The 22,681-nt window shown below is 28.7% G+C and overlaps 2 protein-coding genes across 18 annotated transcripts in view; one reads left to right on the top strand and one right to left on the bottom strand.

The window, feature by feature from the left end:
- LOC130898792 (transcription factor HNF-4 homolog) overlaps window positions 1-14,485 on the bottom strand; it is a 28,538-nt gene extending 14,053 nt beyond the window's left edge. For 3 of the 17 annotated variants that reach the window (XM_057808310.1, XM_057808312.1, XM_057808315.1), the window contains exon 1: window positions 13,279-13,447. In XM_057808310.1, coding sequence (XP_057664293.1) covers window positions 13,279-13,372 — 94 coding nt within the window. In that variant the 5' untranslated portion in view covers window positions 13,373-13,447. Of the gene's footprint in view, window positions 1-443; window positions 2,641-4,620; window positions 4,872-6,622; window positions 6,881-13,227; window positions 13,448-14,451 lie in introns of those variants that run through there. The other 14 variants (XM_057808307.1, XM_057808309.1, XM_057808313.1 and 11 more) reach the window with 12 other exon arrangements.
- A 1,418-nt stretch (window positions 14,486-15,903) lies between these two features.
- On the top strand, window positions 15,904-22,324 carry LOC130898791 (O-acyltransferase like protein-like). The gene is made up of 12 exons (XM_057808306.1): window positions 15,904-16,246; window positions 16,461-16,600; window positions 16,661-16,869; window positions 18,319-18,410; window positions 18,466-18,656; window positions 18,713-18,891; window positions 20,841-21,012; window positions 21,068-21,261; window positions 21,323-21,467; window positions 21,607-21,778; window positions 21,833-21,975; window positions 22,110-22,324. Exons 1-12 carry the CDS (start codon window positions 16,189-16,191, stop codon window positions 22,260-22,262), a joined length of 1,848 nt encoding a protein of 615 aa, XP_057664289.1. The 5' UTR covers window positions 15,904-16,188; the 3' UTR covers window positions 22,263-22,324.
- The last annotated feature ends 357 nt before the right edge of the window (window positions 22,325-22,681 follow it).

Here is a 22,681-nt window from a genome sequence, read left to right as displayed (position 1 = left end):
TTAAATTATTAACAACCGCTTCTCGGCCTATGTGCACCATCGGAGATTGGATTTTTTTATCAAAATCTAAGAGATTCATGAGAATACGTAAAGAAAATGCTACAAAACTGATTTTGCGAAACCTGAAGACACAATTTCTCATTTAATAGGCTATTAAATTAATAACAACCGCTTCTCGGTCTATTTGCACCATCGGGGATTGGATTTTTTTATCAAAATCTAAGAGATTCATGAGAATACGTAAAGAAAATGCTACAAAACTGATTTTGCGAAACTTGAAGACACATTTTCTCATTTAATAAGCTATTAAATTAATAACAACCGTTTCTCGGTCTATGTGTGTCAACGGACATTGGATTTTTCTTACGAAATCGACGATTTTCGAGAGAATTGAGAGAAAATTATATACCGAACCTTCTGAATTTACAAAAAAAAGGACTTACCGAACATGTTTCTCAAAAAAAATTTGTTCTTAATTACACCAACTTTATCCATAGATTTTATCACGTCGAATAACGTGGAAATTATTTTAAAAAAATCGAATTATCTAAAGATGCATTAAAAACAATTATCTTATCTTTCAAAAGTATGTCTATTTCAGAAATATAACAGATAAACTTAAATGATAACATGAAATATATTAAAAGATCTCCAAGCTTCTGATATTTTGATACTAAATAATATTTCAACATTTAATATTAAATTCAAAGGATAGGTTATGAAATTTCTACTAAAAGTCATCCAACTAAGCTGGAATTTCGGAAACCGTTGGTGATATTCATACTGAACACACTATTTTCACCACCACTACACCAAAACGAAAATTCGATAACCAAGTTATCATCTTCAGAGACTCTTAGAGTGATACAGAGTCGGCTAGAATGTTCTATAATGTTCTAGAACAATCCCAGATGTTATGAAACGATACAGAACAATCACAGATGTTCCTAAACAATACAGAACAATTCCAGATGTTCTGAAATAATACAGAACAATCCCAGATATTCTAAAACAATACAGAACAATCCCAGATATTCTAAAACAATACAGAACAATCCCAGATGTTCTAAAACCATACAGAACAATTCCAGATGTTCTAAAACAATACAGAACAATCCCAGATGTTCTAAAATCACCTCAGATTGATATAGAGTCGACTAGAATGTTCTGTTATGTTCTAGAATTATGTAGAACGATACAAGGGGGAATCAAAAACCTGTTGAATGTTCTAGAACGAACGAAAATGTTCTAAAACGATACAGAACAATCCCGGATGTTCTAAAACAATCTTAGAGTGATACAGAGTGGATTAGACTGTTCTATAATGTTCTAGAATTATGTAGAACGATACAAGGGGGAATCAAAAACCTGTTGAATGTTCTAGAACGAACGAAAATGTTCTAAAACGATACAGAACAATCCCGGATGTTCTAAAACAATCTTAGAGTGATACAGAGTGGATTAGACTGTTCTATAATGTTCTAGAATTATGTAGAACGATACAAGGGGGAATCAAAAACCTGTTGAATGTTCTAGAACGAACGAAAATGTTCTAAAACGATACAGAACAATCCCGGATGTTCTAAAACAATCTTAGAGTGATACAGAATGGATTAGACTGTTCTATAATGTTCTAGAATTATGTAGAACGATACAAGGGGGAATCAAAAACATGTTGAATGTTCTAGAACGAACGAAAATGTTCTAAAACGATACAGAACAATCCCAGTTATTCTAAAACAATCTTAGAATGATACAGAGTGGATTAGACTGTTCTATAATGTTCTAGAATTATGTAGAACGATACAAGGGGGAATCAAAAACATGTTGTATGTTCTAGAACGAACGAAAATGTTCTAAAACGATACAGAACAATCCCAGTTATTCTAAAACAATCTTAGAATGATACAGAGTGGATTAGACTGTTCTATAATGTTCTAGAATTATGTAGAACGATACAAGGGGGAATCAAAAACATGTTGAATGTTCTAGAACGAACGAAAATGTTCTAAAACGATACAGAACAATCCCAGTTGTTCTTGAACAATCTTAGAATGATACAAAGTCGACTAGAATGTTCTAGAACGATACGAAAGTGACTCAAAAACGTATTGAATGTTGTAGAACAACCGAAAATGGTCTAGCACAATAAAATTGGTGTGGTGGTGGTGTAAACAGTGTTTTCAGTATAATACTGACCTAATTATAACGAAAAAAAATTATAAAAAATTTCAAAAACTTCGTTTTCCAATAAAGCAATAATTTCTATTGACCCTGTGTAATTAGAACAATAAAAATAACACATTTCATATCGAATATCAAATGAATCAAATGAAAAATTACAGGAAGACGTTATGACTATTAAATACAGGGTATTCCAAGAATTTTGTGCCATATTTATAAATAAAAAAGTTTCCAACAAAGATAATGACATATAAGTATTTCCTGGTAATTGGTCGAGTTGTTTATAACAAAAAAAGTCCTTTTTCGGTAACTGATTCGTCGTAACACGTGACTATTTATTTGTATACCATATAATTCACTATTGACGCGTATTTGTTGATCACAACAAAAGCTTTCGACTAAGTACTACTACCAATCACTTTCACCGTTAATATATTTACCAGACTCGCTAATTTTACATACAGGAAACAACCTAACGTTTTAATACTGATTCATTGTTCTAATTACATTATTTATTATTATTTTTAATAATAAAAACCGACTATGGTAAAATAATTATGACTAAACTCTGATATATGCGTTATCAATTCATTTTTCATCGGGTTCGTGACATTTCTGGAAATTTTTTTACGTGATTACAGAACCGAAGTCGAAGATAAGCGCGTTTCATTGTCTGTACAACGTTTTTCGCTCTATCCCGAACGACAGAAACCGCTGAGGAAGTTTTCGAAATGTTATATAGACTATTTTCGATTTTTTATATATATACAGATGATCATTCATCTTTTTTTTGTATCTGTCAGTTGTTTTTGACCGTTTCAGAACATCTACGATTTTTTTATTGCTTTAGAACATTTTCGTTTGTTCTTGAATATTCAAAACGTTTTTGAGTCCCCCTTGTATCGTTTTAGATCATTCTAGTCCATTCTATATCACTCTAAGATAGTTTTAGAACGTCTAGGATTGTTCTGTATTGTTTTAGAACATTATCATTTATTCTAGAACATTAAACATGTTCTAGATCATTATAGAACATTCTAGTCCATTCTGTATCACTCTAGTATGGTTTTAGTACATCTGGGATTGTTCTGTTTTGTTTTAGAACATTTTCGTTTATTCTAGAACATTCAATACGTTTTTGAGTACCTTTTATATCATTCTACATCATTCTAGAACATCATACAACATTCTAGTCGACTCTGTATCACTCTAAAATGGTTTCATAACATCTGGGATTGTTCTGTATCGTTTTAGAACATTTTCGTTTATTTTAGAACATTCAATACGTTTTTGAGTATCTTCCTTATCGTTGTACATCATTCCAGAACATTGTAGAACATTCTAATCGACTCTATATCAATCTAAGATAGTTTTAGAACATCTGGAATTGTTCTGTATTGTTTTAGAACATTTTCGTTTATTCTAGAACATTCAATACGTTTTTTAGTATCTTTCTTATCGTTGTACATCATTCCAGAACATTGTAGAACATTCTAATCGACTCTATATCAATCTAAGATGGTTTTAGAACATCTGGGATTGTTCTGTATTGTTTTAGAACATTTTCGTTTATTCTAGAACATTCAATACGTTTTTTAGTATCTTTCTTATCGTTGTACATCATTCCAGAACATTGTAGAACATTCTAATCGACTCTATATCAATCTAAGATGGTTTTAGAACATCTGGGATTGTTCTGTATTGTTTTAGAACATTTTCGTTTATTCTAGAACATTCAATACGTTTTTTAGTATCTTTCTTATCGTTGTACATCATTCCAGAACATTGTAGAACATTCTAATCGACTCTATATCACTCTAAGATAGTTTTAGAACATCTGGAATTGTTCTGTATTGTTTTAGAACATTTTCGTTTATTCTAGAACATTCAATACGTTTTTGAGTATCTTCCTTATCGTTGTACATCATTCCAGAACATTGTAGAACATTCTAATCGACCCTATATCAATGTAAGATGGTTTTAGAACATCTGGGATTGTTCTGTATTGTTTTAGAACATTTTCGTTTATTCTAGAACATTCAATACGTTTTTTAGTATCTTTCTTATCGTTGTACATCATTCCAGAACATTGTAGAACTTTCTAATCGACTCTATATTAATCTAAGATGGTTTTAGAACATCTGGGATTGTTCTGTATTGTTTTAGAACATTTTCGTTAGTTCTAGAGCATTTTAAAATGCATTCTAAAACATTCTATAATAATTATGAGGATTGATTATCCATCTAGATCATTCCGTTGGAACATCTATGAACTTTATCTATTGTACCAGAACATTTTCGTTGCTTCTACAACGTTTTGAAGTAAAATGTCGATTCTAGATTATTTTAGAATCGTAATAGATAATAATTAGTGCCTTCTAGATCTTGCTATCGATATTTACGTGGAAAATGTTTACTAAACGATTTTTTTTTTACCTTGATAGGTGTTTGTAGCAATAAAAACATCCATATCCATTAGAATGTAGTCACAAAACATTTCACTTTCACATAAATATATTTATTGAAAACTAAATAGTACCGCTTAATTAAAATAAGTACTAGTTTCTGATGGAATCGTCGGTAGTTGTCATATTGAAATTCGTATAAAAAAAAACTGGTTATGATATTCTAATGGAGGTTATGTTTGATGTCACAATCGAAATTAAAATGCAAATAACTGGTTTTACGAAAACCTAATGATTCACCATTCGTAAATTAAATATAAAATAATTTTTAATTAGTTGTCAGCAATGATTGGCTTTTACGTACAATTATATTTATATATATATAACGTTGATTAAATATAGTATACAACACGTTATCGTTATTCAAATATGTTAATTCGATGACTAGTCTTCATAATTACTTTTCAAAATTGTTATACTGATAATAAGAAACTAAATTTCTCGAATTTCTGATTATTTCGAACAAACAAAGAATCATTTATTGTCTTAGAACATTTTCGTTTGTTTTAGAACATTCTCGTTGTGTCTAAAATGTTTCAAACTAAACTATATCAAGCTTAGTACATTCTAAATCTTTTTAGAATAGTTTAAATTCATCATGGATGATTTCTGTGCAACCAAAAAGAATGTTTATTGTACTAGAACAATTTTCGTTTGTTTTGGAACATTCTCGTTGTGTCTAGAACGTTTTAAACTAAACTATATCGAGCTTAGTACATTCTAGATCATTCTAGAATACCTTAGACTCATTATGAATGGTTTTTGTACAACCAAAAAGGATGTTTAGTGTCCTAGAACATTTCGATTGTTCTAGAACATTCTCGTTGCGTCTAAAACGTTTTAAACTAAACTATATCGAGTCTAGTACATTTTAAATCAATTAAGAATAGATTAGGGTTATTACGAATTAATTTTGTGCAACCAAAAAGAATGTTTATTGTCCTAGAACAATTTTCGTTTACTTTAGAACATTTTCGTTGAGTCAAGCACGTTTAAAACCAAACTTTATCAAGTTCAGTACATTTTTAAATACTCTAGAGTCATTTTCGATTATTTACAAACAACCAAGAGGAACAATCATTGTTATAGAACATTTTCGTTTCTTCTAAAACATTCTCGTTGTGTCTAGAACGTTTTAAACCAAACTATATCAAATTTTAGTACATTCTACATCATTTTAGAATAGTTTACAGTCATTATGGATGATTTATCTGCAACGAAAAAGAATGTTTACTGTCGTAGAACAATTTTCGTTTGTTTTAGAACATTCTCGTTGTGTTTGGAACGTTTTAAAGTGTACTATATCGAGCTTAGTAAATTCTATATCATTTTATAATACCTTAGACTCATTGTGAATGGTTTATGTACAACCAAAAAGGATGTTTATTGTTCTAGAACAATTTTCGTTTGTTTTAGAACATTCTCGTTGTATTTGGAACGTTTTAAAGTGTACTATATCGAGCTTAGTAAATTCTATATCATTTTATAATATCTTAGACTCATTGTGAATGGTTTATGTACAACCAAAAAGGATGTTTATTGTTCTAGAACAATTTTCGTTTGTTTTAGAACATTCTCGTTGTGTCTAGAACATTTCAAACCAAACTTTATCAAGTTTAGTACATTTTTTAATACTCTAGAGTCATTTTCGATTGTTTATTAACAAACGAGAGGAACATTCATTGTTATAGAACATTTTCGTTAATTCTGGAACATTTTCTATAGTACTAGAACAAACCTACAACATTTTAAAGAACATTTCTCGACATTTAGATCGTCACAGAGCAATAATAATTCTTGTAAATCGTTTCTAGAACATCAACAAAGATTCTCTTTCATTTCAGATAATTTTTAACAAAACTGCATCGTTATTAATAAATTAAAAATGGTCGTGCATCATTTTTTTAAAAACCTAAGGATTATTATGTATTTTTAGATCGTTCTAGTACAATTTTTGGTTTCAAATCACTTACCGATGATATTGTAGCTCAAATAATTTTCATCTAAACGTATAGTGCTGCTTAGAAGGTAATCTCGAGCTTCCACCTCGCCATCGGACCCCTGGAGGAGTCCCCCAGGACTCGGGGAATAATAATTTGAACGCATCATCAAAATGAGAAGAAGAAAAAAACGCACAGCACTGAACGGCTAATAAACAATTCGAAATCGAGATGGAACGACGAGTTGTATGACAACCGATGTGGTAGGGGGTCGACTGGAGTGAAGTAATTTGTTTAAGATTTCATTATCATGTACCGATAACATGGATTTTATTTAAACAAATTCCGAATTTGATCAATTAGAAAATAAACCTTGACAACAAACTATTATTAGGGATTATATGTTTGCCGGTTATCGGTTTATTTGTTGAGTTATGGACGATTAAAGTTGGAAAGTTTGTGAGAAAAATTTGGATAACGGCGAATAGTTAACTTTGACGCTCTGTATCTCGGTGATCGAACGTAATAGAAACATCAAATTTCGAAGAATTATAGATGAATTGTTCCTGTATCTATTGGAATAAATCGAAAATCGATATTTTCATTTTTTTGAAAAATATCAGCAAAATTAGGGGACTATGATATATATTAGAAAAAATAAGTTTGACGCCCCGTATCTCGGTTATCGAATCTAATAAAAACATGAAAATTGGAGAGTTTATTGAAGAATTGATCCTGAATCTAATGATTTAAAGTATAATCCGCTAAGTTTATTATTTTAAGTAATATGAGCCAAATTAGAGGCACGTACTAATTAATAAAAACAAAAACTTTAAAGCCCTGTATCTCGGTAATCTAACCCAACAAAAACATGAAAATTGGAGAGTTTATTGAAGAATTGATCCTGAATCTAATGATTTAGAGTATAATCCGCTAAATTTATTATTTTGAGAAATATGAGTCAAATTAGAGGCACATAAAAATTATTCAAAACAAAAACTTTGAAGCCCTGTATCTCGGTGATCGAATCTAATAAAAACATGAAAATTGGAGGTTTCATTGAAAAATTGATCCTGAATCTAGTGATTAAGAGAATGAATCGCCACGTTTCTTATTTTGAAAAATATGAGCCAAATTAAAGGTACATCAAAATTATTCAAAACAAAAACTTTTGAAGCCCTGTATCTCGGTAATCTAACACAACAAAAACATGAAAATTGGAGGTTTCATTGATAAATTGATCCTGAATCTAGTAATTAAGAGAATGAATCGCCACGTTTCTTATTTTGAAAAATATGAGCTAAATTAAAGGTACATCAAAATTATTCAAAACAAAAACTTTGAAGCCCTGTATCTCGGTAATCTAACCCAACAAAAACATGAAAATTGGAGGTTTCATTGATAAATTGATCCTGAATCTAGTAATTAAGAGAATGAATCGCCACGTTTCTTATTTTGAAAAATATGAGCCAAATTAAAGGTACATCAAAATTATTCAAAACAAAAACTTTGAAGCCCTGTATCTCGGTAATCTAACACAACAAAAACATGAAAATTGGAGGTTTCATTGATAAATTGATCCTGAATCTAGTAATTAAGAGAATGAATCGCCACGTTTCTTATTTTGAAAAATATGAGCCAAATTAAAGGTATATCAAAATTATTCAAAACAAAAACTTTGAAGCCCTGTATCTCGGTAATCTAACACAACAAAAACATGAAAATTGGAGGTTTCATTGATAAATTGATCCTGAATCTAGTAATTAAGAGAATGAATCGCCACGTTTCTTATTTTGAAAAATATGAGCCAAATTAAAGGCACATAAAAATTATTCAAAACAAAAACTTTGAAGCCCTGTATCTCGGTAATCTAACACAACAAAAACATGAAAATTGGAGGTTTCATTGATAAATTGATCCTGAATCTAGTAATTAAGAGAATGAATCGCCACGTTTCTTATTTTGAAAAATATGAGCCAAATTAAAGGTACATCAAAATTATTCAAAACAAAAACTTTGAAGCCCTGTATCTCGGTAATCTAACACAACAAAAACATGAAAATTGGAGGTTTCATTGATAAATTGATCCTGAATCTAGTAATTAAGAGAATGAATCGCCACGTTTCTTATTTTGAAAAATATGAGCTAAATTAAAGGTACATCAAAATTATTCAAAACAAAAACTTTGAAGCCCTGTATCTCGGTAATCTAACCCAACAAAAACATGAAAATTGAAGAATTTATTGATAAATTGATCCTACATCCAATGATTTGGAGTATAAATCGTTACATTTATTATTTTGTAAAATATACCCCAAATTATAAAATTATTACAATTATTATAAAAAAAACTTTGACGCCCTATATCTCACTAAACTACAATAATAATAATATGAAAATTTGATAGTTCAATAAAAAATTGTTCCTGAATCTACTAATTTACAGCACAAATCGCTATAAGCATCATTAAAAAAATATGAGTCAAATTAGAGCCTCATAAAATCTTCTAAAATTTCAAATAATACCAAAAAACGAAATCCATGATAACGCCCTGTATATCGGTAATAAAGTATAGTAGAAACGTCAAAATTTGACAATTTATCAAGGAATTATTCCTGAAACGATAAATTTCAACTAACGGTCTCTAGATTATATATATACGAGTAAAATTAAAAATTAATCAAATTCCTTTTGTTATATTAAAAAAAAACAACTTATAACTTATGTACCGGTTTCGATACCACAGTGCCTCAACAGCAGAAGACTTTTATCATCTCAATCAAGTTTTCTCAATAAAAAAAAAGTACAAAACTATTTTTTCTATTCCCAAAAACGTTTCAACGAACGTATTTTATAATAATCAATTATTTTCATGAATATAAATATAATTTTATCATAAAAGGAATTGTATGTTTATAATATATCATTAGAAAACAATAATCATTAGTTCGTTGCATGAATAGACGATAACATAACCTATACAGTACGTAAATATAATTATTAATAACATCCAATTCATTGAATCGAATTTGAAATATTAAAAATTAATCAAATAGTGTTCCGAGACATATAAAAATAAAATTTTCAGCTGTATCTTCAAGTTGATCGGAAATATATACTATTTAGACTTTATTTTGGGACATACTGTATCAATACATTAACAAAAACCGACTCGTTTTTTTTTTCTAAATACCCGGTGACCTTCGGCGTCGAAAAACACGATATCCATTTATAATTCTTGTTTTTTCTAGCATTAAAAGTTAGTATACAGGATGTCCTCATCCTATTATCAAGTTTTTTCATATACAAATTGGATGTAAATCAGACCGGTAAGAAAATTTCGTTGATTCAAGGTCGATTCGTACAACAGAAAATTTAGTCAAGGTAACATGATATTTTAATTGAATTTTTATTATTAGTACTGTCTGTATAATAACTTTAATTATCTATTATTATGTTCTACGATGTATTTTCTCATATTTTTTACATTTAATTACCTTCCTAAACTAACCGATTACAAAACACACTACTAGGGAATGGGAAAGGTAGTAGTAAACTTTGAAGCCCTGTATATCATGAATCGATAACCGAATAAATGTGAAAATGTGACGATCTATAGTAGAATTAGTACTGAATCGATAGAGTTAGAGTATGAGGCTCTATCTTTTATAGTTCGAAAGATATGAGCAAAAGTAGAGAACGAAACGTTGTTGGGAAATGTTGATGTTAAAAAAAAAACTTAAGCAACTTTAAAGTCCTGTATCTCAATGGTTAGTGCAAGGAACAATTTGAAAATTTCGACAGTTATTATGGAATCGCTTTTCTATCGGTTGAGCTAAAATATGAGGCTTTATGTTCGATAGTTTCAAAGTTATGAGCAAAATTCGGGAACGGGAAATTGTTGAGAGTTGTTATAATTAAGTTGACTTTAAAGTCCTGTATCTCAGTAATTTGTTGAAGGAACTATTTAAAATTTTGAATCGTTATTAAAAAATTGCTCTTCTTTCAATTAAGCTAGAATATGAGGCTCTATCTTTGATAGTTTGAAAGATATGAGCAAAAGTAGAGAACGAAACGTTGTTGGGAAATGTTGATGTTAAAAAAAAAACTTAAGCAACTTTAAAGTCCTGTATCTCAATGGTTAGTGCAAGGAACAATTTGAAAATTTCGACAGTTATTATGGAATCGCTTTTCTATCGGTTGAGCTAAAATATGAGGCTTTATGTTCGATAGTTTCAAAGTTATGAGCAAAATTCGGGAACGGGAAATTGTTGAGAGTTGTTATAATTAAGTTGACTTTAAAGTCCTGTATCTCAGTAATTTGTTGAAGGAACTATTTAAAATTTTGAATCGTTATTAAAAAATTGCTCTTCTTTCAATTAAGCTAGAATATGAGGCTCTATCTTTGATAGTTTGAAAGATATGAGCAAAAGTAGAGAACGAAACGTTGTTGGGAAATGTTGATGTTAAAAAAAAAACTTAAGCAACTTTAAAGTCCTGTATCTCAATGGTTAGTGCAAGGAACAATTTGAAAATTTCAACAGTTGTTATGGAATCGCTTTTCTATCGATTGAGCTAAAATATGAGGCTCTATGTTTGATAGTTTCAAAGTTATGAGCAAAATTCGGGAACGGGAAATTGTTGAGAGTTGTAATAATTAAGTTGACTTTAAAGTCCTGTATCTCCGTAATTAGTTAAAGAAACTAATTAAATTTTTGAATGGTCATTAAAAAATTTATTTTTTATTTTAATTGAACTAGAGTACGAGGCTCTATATTCAATAGTTTGAAAGGTATGAGTAAAATAATATATAATTGCTAGATTATATTAGGTAACTTTGACGCTCTGTATCTCAGTAGTCGACTGGAATAATGAAATGAAACTTTAATAGTTTATTATGAAATTGTACACGAATCTGATAATTTAGAGTATAAATCGCTACGTTTATTATTTTGAAAAAATAAGCCACATTAGAGACAAATGAAAATTATTTTTTTAAAAAACTTTGACGTCCTGTATCTCAGTAATGCTGTGAGAGAAATATATGAAAATTTCCCTGTTTAATGAGAAATCGTTCCTTTATTCATTCCTTCAGATCATAAATTGCTATCTTTTTCATTTTTAATAATATGAGTAAAATTGTGAACCGTAGCATTTTTGAAAATATTAAGTATTACAAAAACTTTGACGCCCTGTATCTCAATAATCGAGTCTAATACAAATTTTAGAATTTGACAGTTTATTAAGGAATTGTTTGTCAATCTTTTGGTGCATAGCATAATTCGCTAAGTTTATTACTTTCGAAAATATTGGCAAAATTAGAGGACTATCAAAATTATCAGAAAAAAAAACTTTGGCTCCCTGTATCTCAATAATCGAGTTTAATACAAATTTCAAAATTTGAGAGTTTATTAAGGAATTATTTGTAAATCCATTGGTTCACAGCATAATTCGCTATGTTTATTATTTTCGAAAATATGGGCAAAATTAGAGGACTATAAAATTATCAGAAAAAAAACTTTGGCTCCCTGTATCTCAATAATCGAGTCTAATACAAATTTCAAAATTTGACAGTTTATTAAGGAATTATTTGTAAATCCATTGGTTCACAGCATAATTAGCTATGTTTATTATTTTCGAAAATATGGGCAAAATTAGAGGACTATAAAATTATCAGAAAAAAAACTTTGGCTCCCTGTATCTCAATAATCGAGTCTAATACAAATTTCAAAATTTGACAGTTTATTAAGGAATTATTTGTAAATCCATTGGTTTACAGCATAATTAGCTATGTTTATTATTTTCGAAAATATGGGCAAAATTAGAGGACTATCAAAATTATTAGAAAAAAAACTGACTCCCTGTATCTCAATAATCGAGTCTAATACAAATTTCAAAATTTGACAATTTATTAAGGAATTGTTTGCAAATCTTTTGGTTCACAGCATAATTCGCTGATTTTATTATTTTGGAAAATATGGGCAAAATTATATGACTGTCACAATTATTAGAAAAAAAAATCTTTGACGTTATGTATCTCGATAAAGAACTGTAATAATATCATGAACATTTCATTAATTCAATGAAAAATTGTTACTATATTAACATATTCACAATAGTAGATTAAATATCCCATATTTTGATTCATATGACCAAAATTAGAGGAGCACGATATTTTTCAAAATTCTCCTTAAGCTTCTATTCGAATATTTTCAAAAAAAAGTCGAAGATAATCATCAACGTCATTATATCATTTACGAAAAAAAAAATAATTGAATTCCACATAACATTGTCGTTATTTTATGCTATTTATTTCAAGGTAAACGACTGTAGAAAATTTAGGCAATGTCTGCATTATTATAGAAACTAATAAACAAATATTTTATATAAAAATAATTCTATAATTAAATTCTACAAAGTCATAACACGACAGATCCGTCTTCAATACATAAAAAACAAATAAGTAATATCAGTTTCCGTATTCAATTTTCGGTTTACGAAACATTGTGACCTGGATACGGTCCTGTCCTTTAAATAACAGTTCCATAAAAACAACAAACAGCAATTACGAAGAACCAAACAAAAATAATCTTATCGACAATAACAAGTAGAATTGACACAACGTTGCATTCACTAACCTCATGTAAATTTATAAACCGAGGGACAAAAAAAAACAACAAAAATATTACCGTTCTCTCTTGCCACTATAACTTTGGCGTTTTGAACGATGACGGACGCTTCCACGTCGTTATTTAATGTCAAAATCACCTGTTGCTCTTCCATGGCGTTTTGGAAAAGTTCCAAAGGTCGATCTGCGAGATTCCAAACACTACAACACTGTAATGTCGCCCGCGTATAACTGAGCATCGCCCACTTCGTTAAAAACGTTTACCGGAAATACCTCACCGAATACGAGTGCTAGTAATCGAGCGTTAGAAAGAGACGGAACGATAAAGGGTTGTCTGTGAGTTTGGATTTAAGTAGAGAAGGACGTGCGCAATGACTTGCCACTTCTACCGAATACAATCGACCGTATAAAAAATCATTATGAATCATAAATTAACTTAGTTGATTATTTTATTGTAGAACTATAATTAACCGCTGATTTGTATTTATAGATAATAAAGATGAGTCGTTAATTGGTATGTTGATATTAATTAAATTTAAGTTAGAGGTGGTGTAAAATAACTAATATATTTTAAATTAGAATTAATTCATTATATTTATTTGATCAGTAGATATTTTTTCATGAATACTACGCGATTTTTTTCTTATTAAAATGTATTTGAAGTTTGTAGTAGCAGCGACATCTTGTTGTTAAGTAATTACACTAGATTATTGATATTGGCGGCCATTTTCAGTCCGTTTTTATGGAAACATTCATATTTTCTTATAAAACTCAATATAAATAATGAGTTTTACAATTTTTTTTATTCTTCTATCTACTTTCTCAATTATACGTTGATACAAAAGATAAAATTGATAAAAAACGTGATCATTTTAAATTTGTATGACCAACAGCCATTTATAGCCCATTTTTGATGATATAATTCATATTTCTTGACATAAGCAAGAATTTTATCAATTTTTTTTTCATTCTACCACTTGTTTTTCTCAATAATATATCAATATGAAAGATAAAAATAACGAAAACGTAATTATTTTGAATTTGTATTATCAACAGCCATTTTTAATCCGCTTCGACGATATAATTCATATATATTTTTGAAGAATTCCGCATAAATGATTAACTTATTAATTTATTTTGATTTTACGACTTATTTTTCCGAATGATACGTCAATATTCAGCATATAATCATTCAAATATCAAATTATTTGTAGTTGTTTTGAGTTTCCATTACCTGCTACATCTATTGAGTGATTTTTGAAACTATAACACTAGATTTCACTAATCGTCGGCCATGTTTAGTCCGTTTTGGTGTTATTACTGAAATTTCTTGATAAACATTAAAATAAATAATAAGTTTATCATTTTTCCTGATTGTACGACTTGGTTATCTCAATTATACATGGACAAAAAAGATAAAATTAATGAAAACGTAATTATTTTGAAAGTATATTACTAACAGCAATTTATTGTCCATCTTGATGATATATTCCATATTTTTCGAGTAAATTTGACATTAAAAAGGATTTTATTAATTTTTATGATTCAACGACTTGTTTTTTTCGACAATACATCGATATGAAAGATAAAATTAATGAAAACGTGATTATTTTGAATTTGCCATTTTGAGTCCGTTTCGTTGATATAATTCAAATTTCTTTTGAACAAATTCAACATAAACAATGCATTTTTTAGATTTTACGACTCTTTTTTCGAATAATAAATCGATATTGAGTATAAAATCAATCAAATATCAAACTATTCATATTTGTTGTGAGTTGCTACTACCTGCGACATCTATTAAACTAGTTCTAGAACTATAAAACTAAATTTCAATAATCGTCGGCCATTTTTAGTCCGTTTTAATGATATTACTGAAATTCTTTAATAAAATTTATCGTTTTATCATTTTTTCTAATTTAACGACTTGGGTAAACGTAATTGTTTTGAATGTATATTACTAACAGCCATTTTTTATCCGTTTTGATATATTTCATATTTTTCGAGTAAATTTGACATAAACAAGGAATTTATTGATTTTACTGATTATACGACACGTTTTTCTCAATAATACATCGATATTAATCAAAAAATCATTCAAATATCAATTTATTCGTAATTTGTTGCCAGTTTCCACTACCTATGACATCTATTAAGTGAGTTTTGAAACTATAAAATTAGATTTCAATAATCGTCGGCCATTTTCAGTCCGCTTATCAAATCCGCTCGAGATTTCTCAATTAAAATTGATGATACTAATTTTTAATATCGATAGAAAGTATGAAGTTGATAAAAAATTTGATTATCAGTATTTATTTTTGATTTCTACTACCAGGGACATCTATTTAACAAGTTGTGAAACTATAATACTAGATTTCAGTAATCGGTAGCCATTTTTTGTCCAAAAAGTGTTATTTTTAATAGAATTCTTAATCCCCTCGTAAATAGGATTTGTATAATAAAAATTTTCGAACATTTTAATCATTTGAATATTGTTTTTATATATATATATATATATTCATATACAGTCTTATATACAAAGTTTTTAATATTTCGTATCCGTATAATTTATAACCAAACCCCGTATAAAAATTTTTCCAGAACAAACGTGTTCGTTATAAAAAAAAATTATTATTATTATTGGAAATAACAAAAAAACGCTATTAAATTGGTTAATCTCGTTTTTAATAAAGAGTGGGGTTGAATAAGATAGAAAACAAAAAGTTTTTTGTTCTTTTTGTGAAGCTGACTGGTTCTAGCGAAATAAGTGACGTCCTTTGTTATAAACTAAAAACAGTATAATATTTTATTGTACTTCTTAAAAAAAAAAAAATAAAACAATCATTAAATAAAAATAAAATAACATTGTTTATAAATATTATAAATAATAAGTCGGTAAATCCATTACGTAAATTTAGTGTCCTGAAAAACGTTATATCAGTTTGGACGACATTTTGATTAGTTTTTTCCAATGAAAATGATCAAAATTTTTATAGTGTTTAATACAGTTTTGTGCTTTGGAAATTGCAGTAAGTACTTTCTAATAAATCAACGTTAAAACGTGCATAAATCATTTTTTTTTTTTCAAATTAGATTTTCGTAAAAAACTTCGAGGTCGTTCAGTTTTTTTTTATTACACACAATAACGTGATTCATAAGCGGAATAATTCTAAAAAATTCCCGAATTAAATCTAAATACGAAGTACACTGTTAAAAATATTTATTTAAAAATAAAAATTTCAGACATTTATAAAGAGCTACCGTCAATTTTTTTCATCGACAATTACGAAAAATGTCAATCGGAAGGTAAAATTTTTTGTAAAACGACAATTAATTTGAAACCTACGGGTGAAAATACGTCTCGTTATTGGAAATTGATACAGGTTAGTTTTAATCCTATCGACGGCGCCATTTTGATATTAAAAAATCGATTATCCTTTCAGCATTCAATCGATAACGATCAAGCTTATAATCACGATGAATTATTCCACGCTGTATGTACGAATCGAACGGAAATCGGGCTGGAACGAACCATTTCCGAGCGTTATCGTGAAAATTTTAAAAATTTCGGACTCAACGCCGTCATTAAACGATTAAATTGTGGTTATGTTAGTGACGTGAATCAAGCGGATCTATTCGATTGGTTGTGGTTGTGAGTATGAATCGTTACGTCATTGCATTTTCCATATCTAATGTCAATTACTCACGTCATACGTCATTTATGCTATAAACTCTTCCCTTTTGAGGTTATTCTATATGTCAAATGTCATTTACTATGCGTACCTACTTCATTTGTCATTTGGATATAATAATTTTAGGTTAGTTTAATGTTATACGTCATTTATGCTATTAATTCATCACATTTGAGGTTATTTTATACGTCATATGTCATTTATTACATATATTTACGTTGTTTGTCATTTATATACAATAATTTTAGGTTATCTTTATGTCGTACGTCATTTATGCTATAAATTAATCACATTTGAGGTTATTCTATACGTCACATGTCATTTACTGCGCGTATCTACTTCATTTGTCATTCGGATATCGTAATTTTAGGTTATCTTAATGTCATACGTCATTTATGCTATAAATTAATCACATTTGAGGTTATTTTATACGTCTTATGTCATTTATTACATATATTTACGTTGTTTGTCATTTATATAAAATAATTTGAGGTTATCTTTATGTCATCAATCATTTATGCTATAAATTCATCACGTTTGAGGTTATTTTATACGTCATTTGTCATTTATAGTCACTTATATACCATAATTTTTAGGTTGTCTTCATGTATTATGTCATTTATATGACGAATTTTTTTCATTTCAGACGATTCTATTCGTCATACGTCATTTACTAGGTTGAATCACGTATTTTTAACTTATTATATACGTCATATGTCATTTATATTATTAATTCTACACATTTTATTATTTATATTTAGGTTTTGTCAATGTCAAATGTCGTACACTCGATTTGTTTATTCATTTTTAGGTTATACTACTATATATGTCATTTACTCGTTTGATTCACGTATTTTTAGGTTATTTCATACGTCGTACGTCATATACACGATTTGTTAATTCATTTTGAGGTTATATTTCCTTTATATGTCATTTACTTGGTTTATTCACGTGTTTTTAGGTTATCCTCTACGTCATACATCATTTACTAGATTTATTCATTCATTTTTAGGTTATATTCTTTTTATATGTCATTAACTCGGTTGTTTCACGTGTTTTTAGGTTATTTCATACGTCATACGTCATATAATCGATTTATTCATCCATTTTGAGGTTATATTTCCTCTATATGTCATTTACTTGGTTTATTCACGTGTTTTTAGGTTATCCTCTACGTCATACGTCATTTACTAGATTTATTTATTCATTTTTAGGTTATATTCTCTTTATATGTCGTTTACTCGGTTGTTTCACGTGTTTTTAGGTTATTCCATACGTCATACATCAATTAATCATTTGATTGACGTATTTTTAGTTTATTTCATACGTCATATACTCGATTTATTCATTCATTTTGAGGTTATATTTCCTTTATATGTCATTTATTCGGTAGTTTCGCGTATTTTTAGGTTATTCTGCACGTCATATGTCATTTACATACTCATAGCGACCTATTGGGATGCGAAGAATGAAGAAACCTCAATTCTGAGTCACAATTTCGGTGAGTAGACTTATCGTATAATAAAAAAAAAATCGTCAATTTAATATTGTTATAGGTACTTATCTGCGACAATTTTCTTTGGTGAGAAATTTTAAGAAATTCAAAAACATCCCCTCCAGCGAAGATTTTCAAAAACTGAAAAGCATCCAAGGGATCAGATTCTACAATATGTTGTTGATCATATTCTGTCATACTTTTTCCAGTTACATTGGAGGTTATGTGGACAACACGGATTACATCGAAAACGTAAAAAAAATTGGAAAAAAAAATTACGGAAACATATTTTAGAATTTTTTTTTTAGATTCCGGATAATACCGTTCGACACGGTATACGTAATCTTCTAGTATATCTAGTGCAAACTTTTTTTCTATTTTCCGCTTTCCTGATGTCTTATCACTTTTTCCAAATCGTGCAGAACAGAGAAAACGACGGGCACAAACCGAGAATCATCTATCTGTCTTTCTTTAATAGATATTTAAGGTAATTTTGCATAAATTTTCCGCGCGACATCTATCGATTCAAAAAGGTTAATTGATTGAAGTGTTTTGGTAAAATATTCGGCCATTTTTAGTCCTTACGTAAGTGTATTTATGAATTTTAACCTAAAAAATCTGAAATATCGAATTTATTTGATCAAATACTTTGTTTTTATGGAAAATAGATTGATATTAATATATTTTCATTTAATTTAAATCGTTAAAATATGATATTTTTCGTATTTATTACGAGCTAGTATCACCAACGACATCTGTATTAGCATTAATGAACTAATTGCGTTGAATAATATTCAGCCATTTTTAGTCCCTGTATGACTTTCTGATGAATTTAATTTAATACAAAAACATCGAAAAATCGAAAATCTTGAGTCAAATTTTACATTTTTTGTATATTGTCTTTATTTCAATTATTTTTTAATACTTGAAATATTATAAAAAGGAAGTCGGCCATTTTAAGTCCTCTCATTAGTGAATTTCAACGTAAAAACGTTCGAAAATCGAATTTTTTCTACCATTTCCTCCATTTTTTCAATATTAATATAGAATGAAATAATTTTTTTTTCTTTTAAAATGTTTAAAAAGGTGTTTTTGTTGTATTTATTTCATTTACGTATTACTAGCGACATCTACTGAAGTAATAATCAACTATAAACCTTTCATAGATAAAATAGTCGGCCATTTCTAGTCCGTCTATAATTTTATTTACGTATTTTAAGTGAAATAAGTCGAAAAATCGAATTTATTGAATGAAATCCTTTGATTTATTTTGAATAATTAAATGATTTGAATATTTTTCTATTATTTTAAACGTTTTAAAGAGAAACTCTGCCATTTTTAGTCCTTGTATAACATTATTAATAAATTCAACCCTCAATAAGCTAAATAATCCAATGTATCATATCAATTTCCTTATAAAAATAAATAATATGATCATTTAAAATAATTCTTTCCCTTTGTAATTACGAAAAAATCATATTTTTGTTATATATTTCGATCTCGTACTACAAACGACATCTATCGAATAACTAAACAACTGTTTGTACTGACTGATGATTGTAGGCCATTTTTAGTCCGTCTATAATTTTATTGACGAATTTTAAGTGAAATAAGTAGAAAAATCGAATTTATTGAATGAAATCCTTTGATTTATTTTGAATAATTTAATGATTTGAATATTTTTCTATTATTTTAAACGTTTTAAAGAAAAACTCTGCCATTTTTAGTCCTTGTATAACATTATTAATAAATTCAACCCTCAATAAGCTAAATAATCCAATGTATCATATCAATTTCCTTATAAAAATAAATAATATGATCATTTAAAATAATTCTTTCCCTTTGTAATTACGAAAAAATCATATTTTTCATATATATTTCGATCTCGTACTACAAACGACATCTATCGAATAACTAAACAACTGTTTGTACTGACTTATGATTGTCGGCCATTTTTAGTCCGTCTATAATTTTATTTACGTATTTTAAGTGAAATAAGTCGAAAAATCGAATTTATTGAATGAAATCCTTTGATTTATTTTGAATAATTAAATGATTTGAATATTTTTCTATTATTTTAAACGTTTTAAAGAGAAACTCTGCCATTTTTAGTCCTTGTATAACATTATTAATAAATTCTAACCTCAATAAGTTAAATAATCCAATGTATCATATCAATTTCCTTATAAAAATAAATAATATGATCATTTAAAATAATTCTTTCCATTTTTAATTACGAAAAAATCATATTTTTCATATATATTTCGATCTCGTACTACAAACGACATCTATCGAATAACTAAACAACTGTTTGTACTGACTTATGATTGTCGGCCATTTTTAGTCCTATTTTTTAAAAAATTCCAATAAAACCATATTTTTTTATAAATAATACGACGTTAAAACAAAAATATTGATGAAATTCAACAATTTTAGATTAGTACCATTAATAATCGTAATGATAGGTATGGGGGGTACAATATGGATATTGAACATATTCAAAGGCCCTTTCAAAGATGCATACGCAGACGCCGAATACATCAGATGCAGAAAAAACTGGTGGTCGACTTTATCATTCATCCACAATCATCACAATTACCACGAAAGTGTAAGTTAAAAATTATGCGGGGGTGAATTTTTTTGAAAAGAAAAATTTTTTTTAGTGTTTTTTTACCACCTGGTATCTAGCGGCCGATACGCAACTGTACGTTTTATCGTTATCCATAATGGGAGTGGCTTGGATATATAGAAAAAACGTCAAATATTACTTAGGGTATTTTTTCATATTAGGGTTACTAATACCCTCTATTGTAACATACGTTTACGATTTAGATTTTATTTTTCGTATTAACCCCGAGTGAGTATCATTTTTTTTTTCAATATTTCCCACATTTTTTCACGTGTCTTTATAATTACAGAAATTCGAAAATGGATAACTTCAGATCGTTCAAATTTAACGCGATGTATTCGTCCACGTATTGCAACATGGCGACTTATATGTTAGGATTAACTTGCGGTTACGCCTATTTACATTTAAAAAACGTCGAAATCCCATCGAAAACGGTGAGTAGATTACCTTCCATATCGAACCGTTACTTTGGAACTGATTGCGTTACTATAAGTTCCCATCTCTATATATGGTAAAGTATTTAGTTCGTACTTCGAAGTGTAGATGGCGGTTTTAACGTTTTAATTATTTAAGGTGACGGAATTTTTGTGGTTTACGTCGTTTTTCGGTTTACCAGTACTGGTTTTAGGAATTTCGTCGTATCATTTTTCAAGATTGACTAACGCCCTTTTGAGCGGTATATTAAAACCGATTTACGCTCTCGGTATAGGTATAGGGGTGTTCGGAATATCGAAAGGACTCGGAGGTAATTTTTTAAAAAAAAAAAAGGATTATTAGAATTTTTTTGATGAATTTTTAGGTTTGATAAAAAAAATATGCGAATGGAAACCGGCGGTACTGCTAGGAAAATTGACTTACAGTACATATATAGTTCATTACGGTATAGTTTTCCATAGAACTGCAGTTACTACTAAACCTTTATACATATCAGATTACGTATTGGTAAGATTTCTTAAGCCGATCCTGTACTATAGCTCGGAAAACGTTCATTAACGATCAGAGCGTCATCTAGCCGACGATTTCCGAAACGTAGTACAGATTCCTACCGATTTTATCTTAAATTATTATTGTTTTAGCTAAAATCGTTCATAGGGGACGCCACAATCTCGTTTTTCTTCGGGTTTCTTGTGTATCTGGTATTCGAAACGCCTGCTTCGAATATGCAAAATTTACTTGTACCCCAAGTAAGACATCAAAGAGCCAAAACGGAAGTTTCGAAAGACAAATAGAGGTGGAACTAAATGAATATTGTTCACAATCGAATTTTTTTGATTAAATATGTTAAAAATCTCCGATTCGTTTTATTTTAGACCGTTCATTATATTATATGAGGTTATAAAATATTCTAGGACGTACTAAAACAGTTTTAGAACGTTTTAAAATATTCTAAGAGGTTATACTTTATTCTAGGACGATCTGTGATAACTTTGGAACGTTTTGGAATATTCTAACATGCTATAAAATATTCTGGAACGTTCTAAAACGATTCTAGAACTTCTCGAAACATTTTAAGACATTTCAATATATTCTATGATTCCATAAATTATTCTAGGACGTTCTATAATAATGTTAAAATGTTTTGAAATATTCTAAGACGTTTTGCTTTATTCTAGGACGATCTGTAATAACTTTAGAACGTTATGGAATA

This window comes from Diorhabda carinulata, chromosome 10 (assembly GCF_026250575.1).
Source record: "Diorhabda carinulata isolate Delta chromosome 10, icDioCari1.1, whole genome shotgun sequence".
Lineage (NCBI taxonomy): Eukaryota > Metazoa > Arthropoda > Insecta > Coleoptera > Chrysomelidae > Diorhabda > Diorhabda carinulata.
This window is presented reverse-complemented; position numbering and strand designations above follow the sequence as displayed.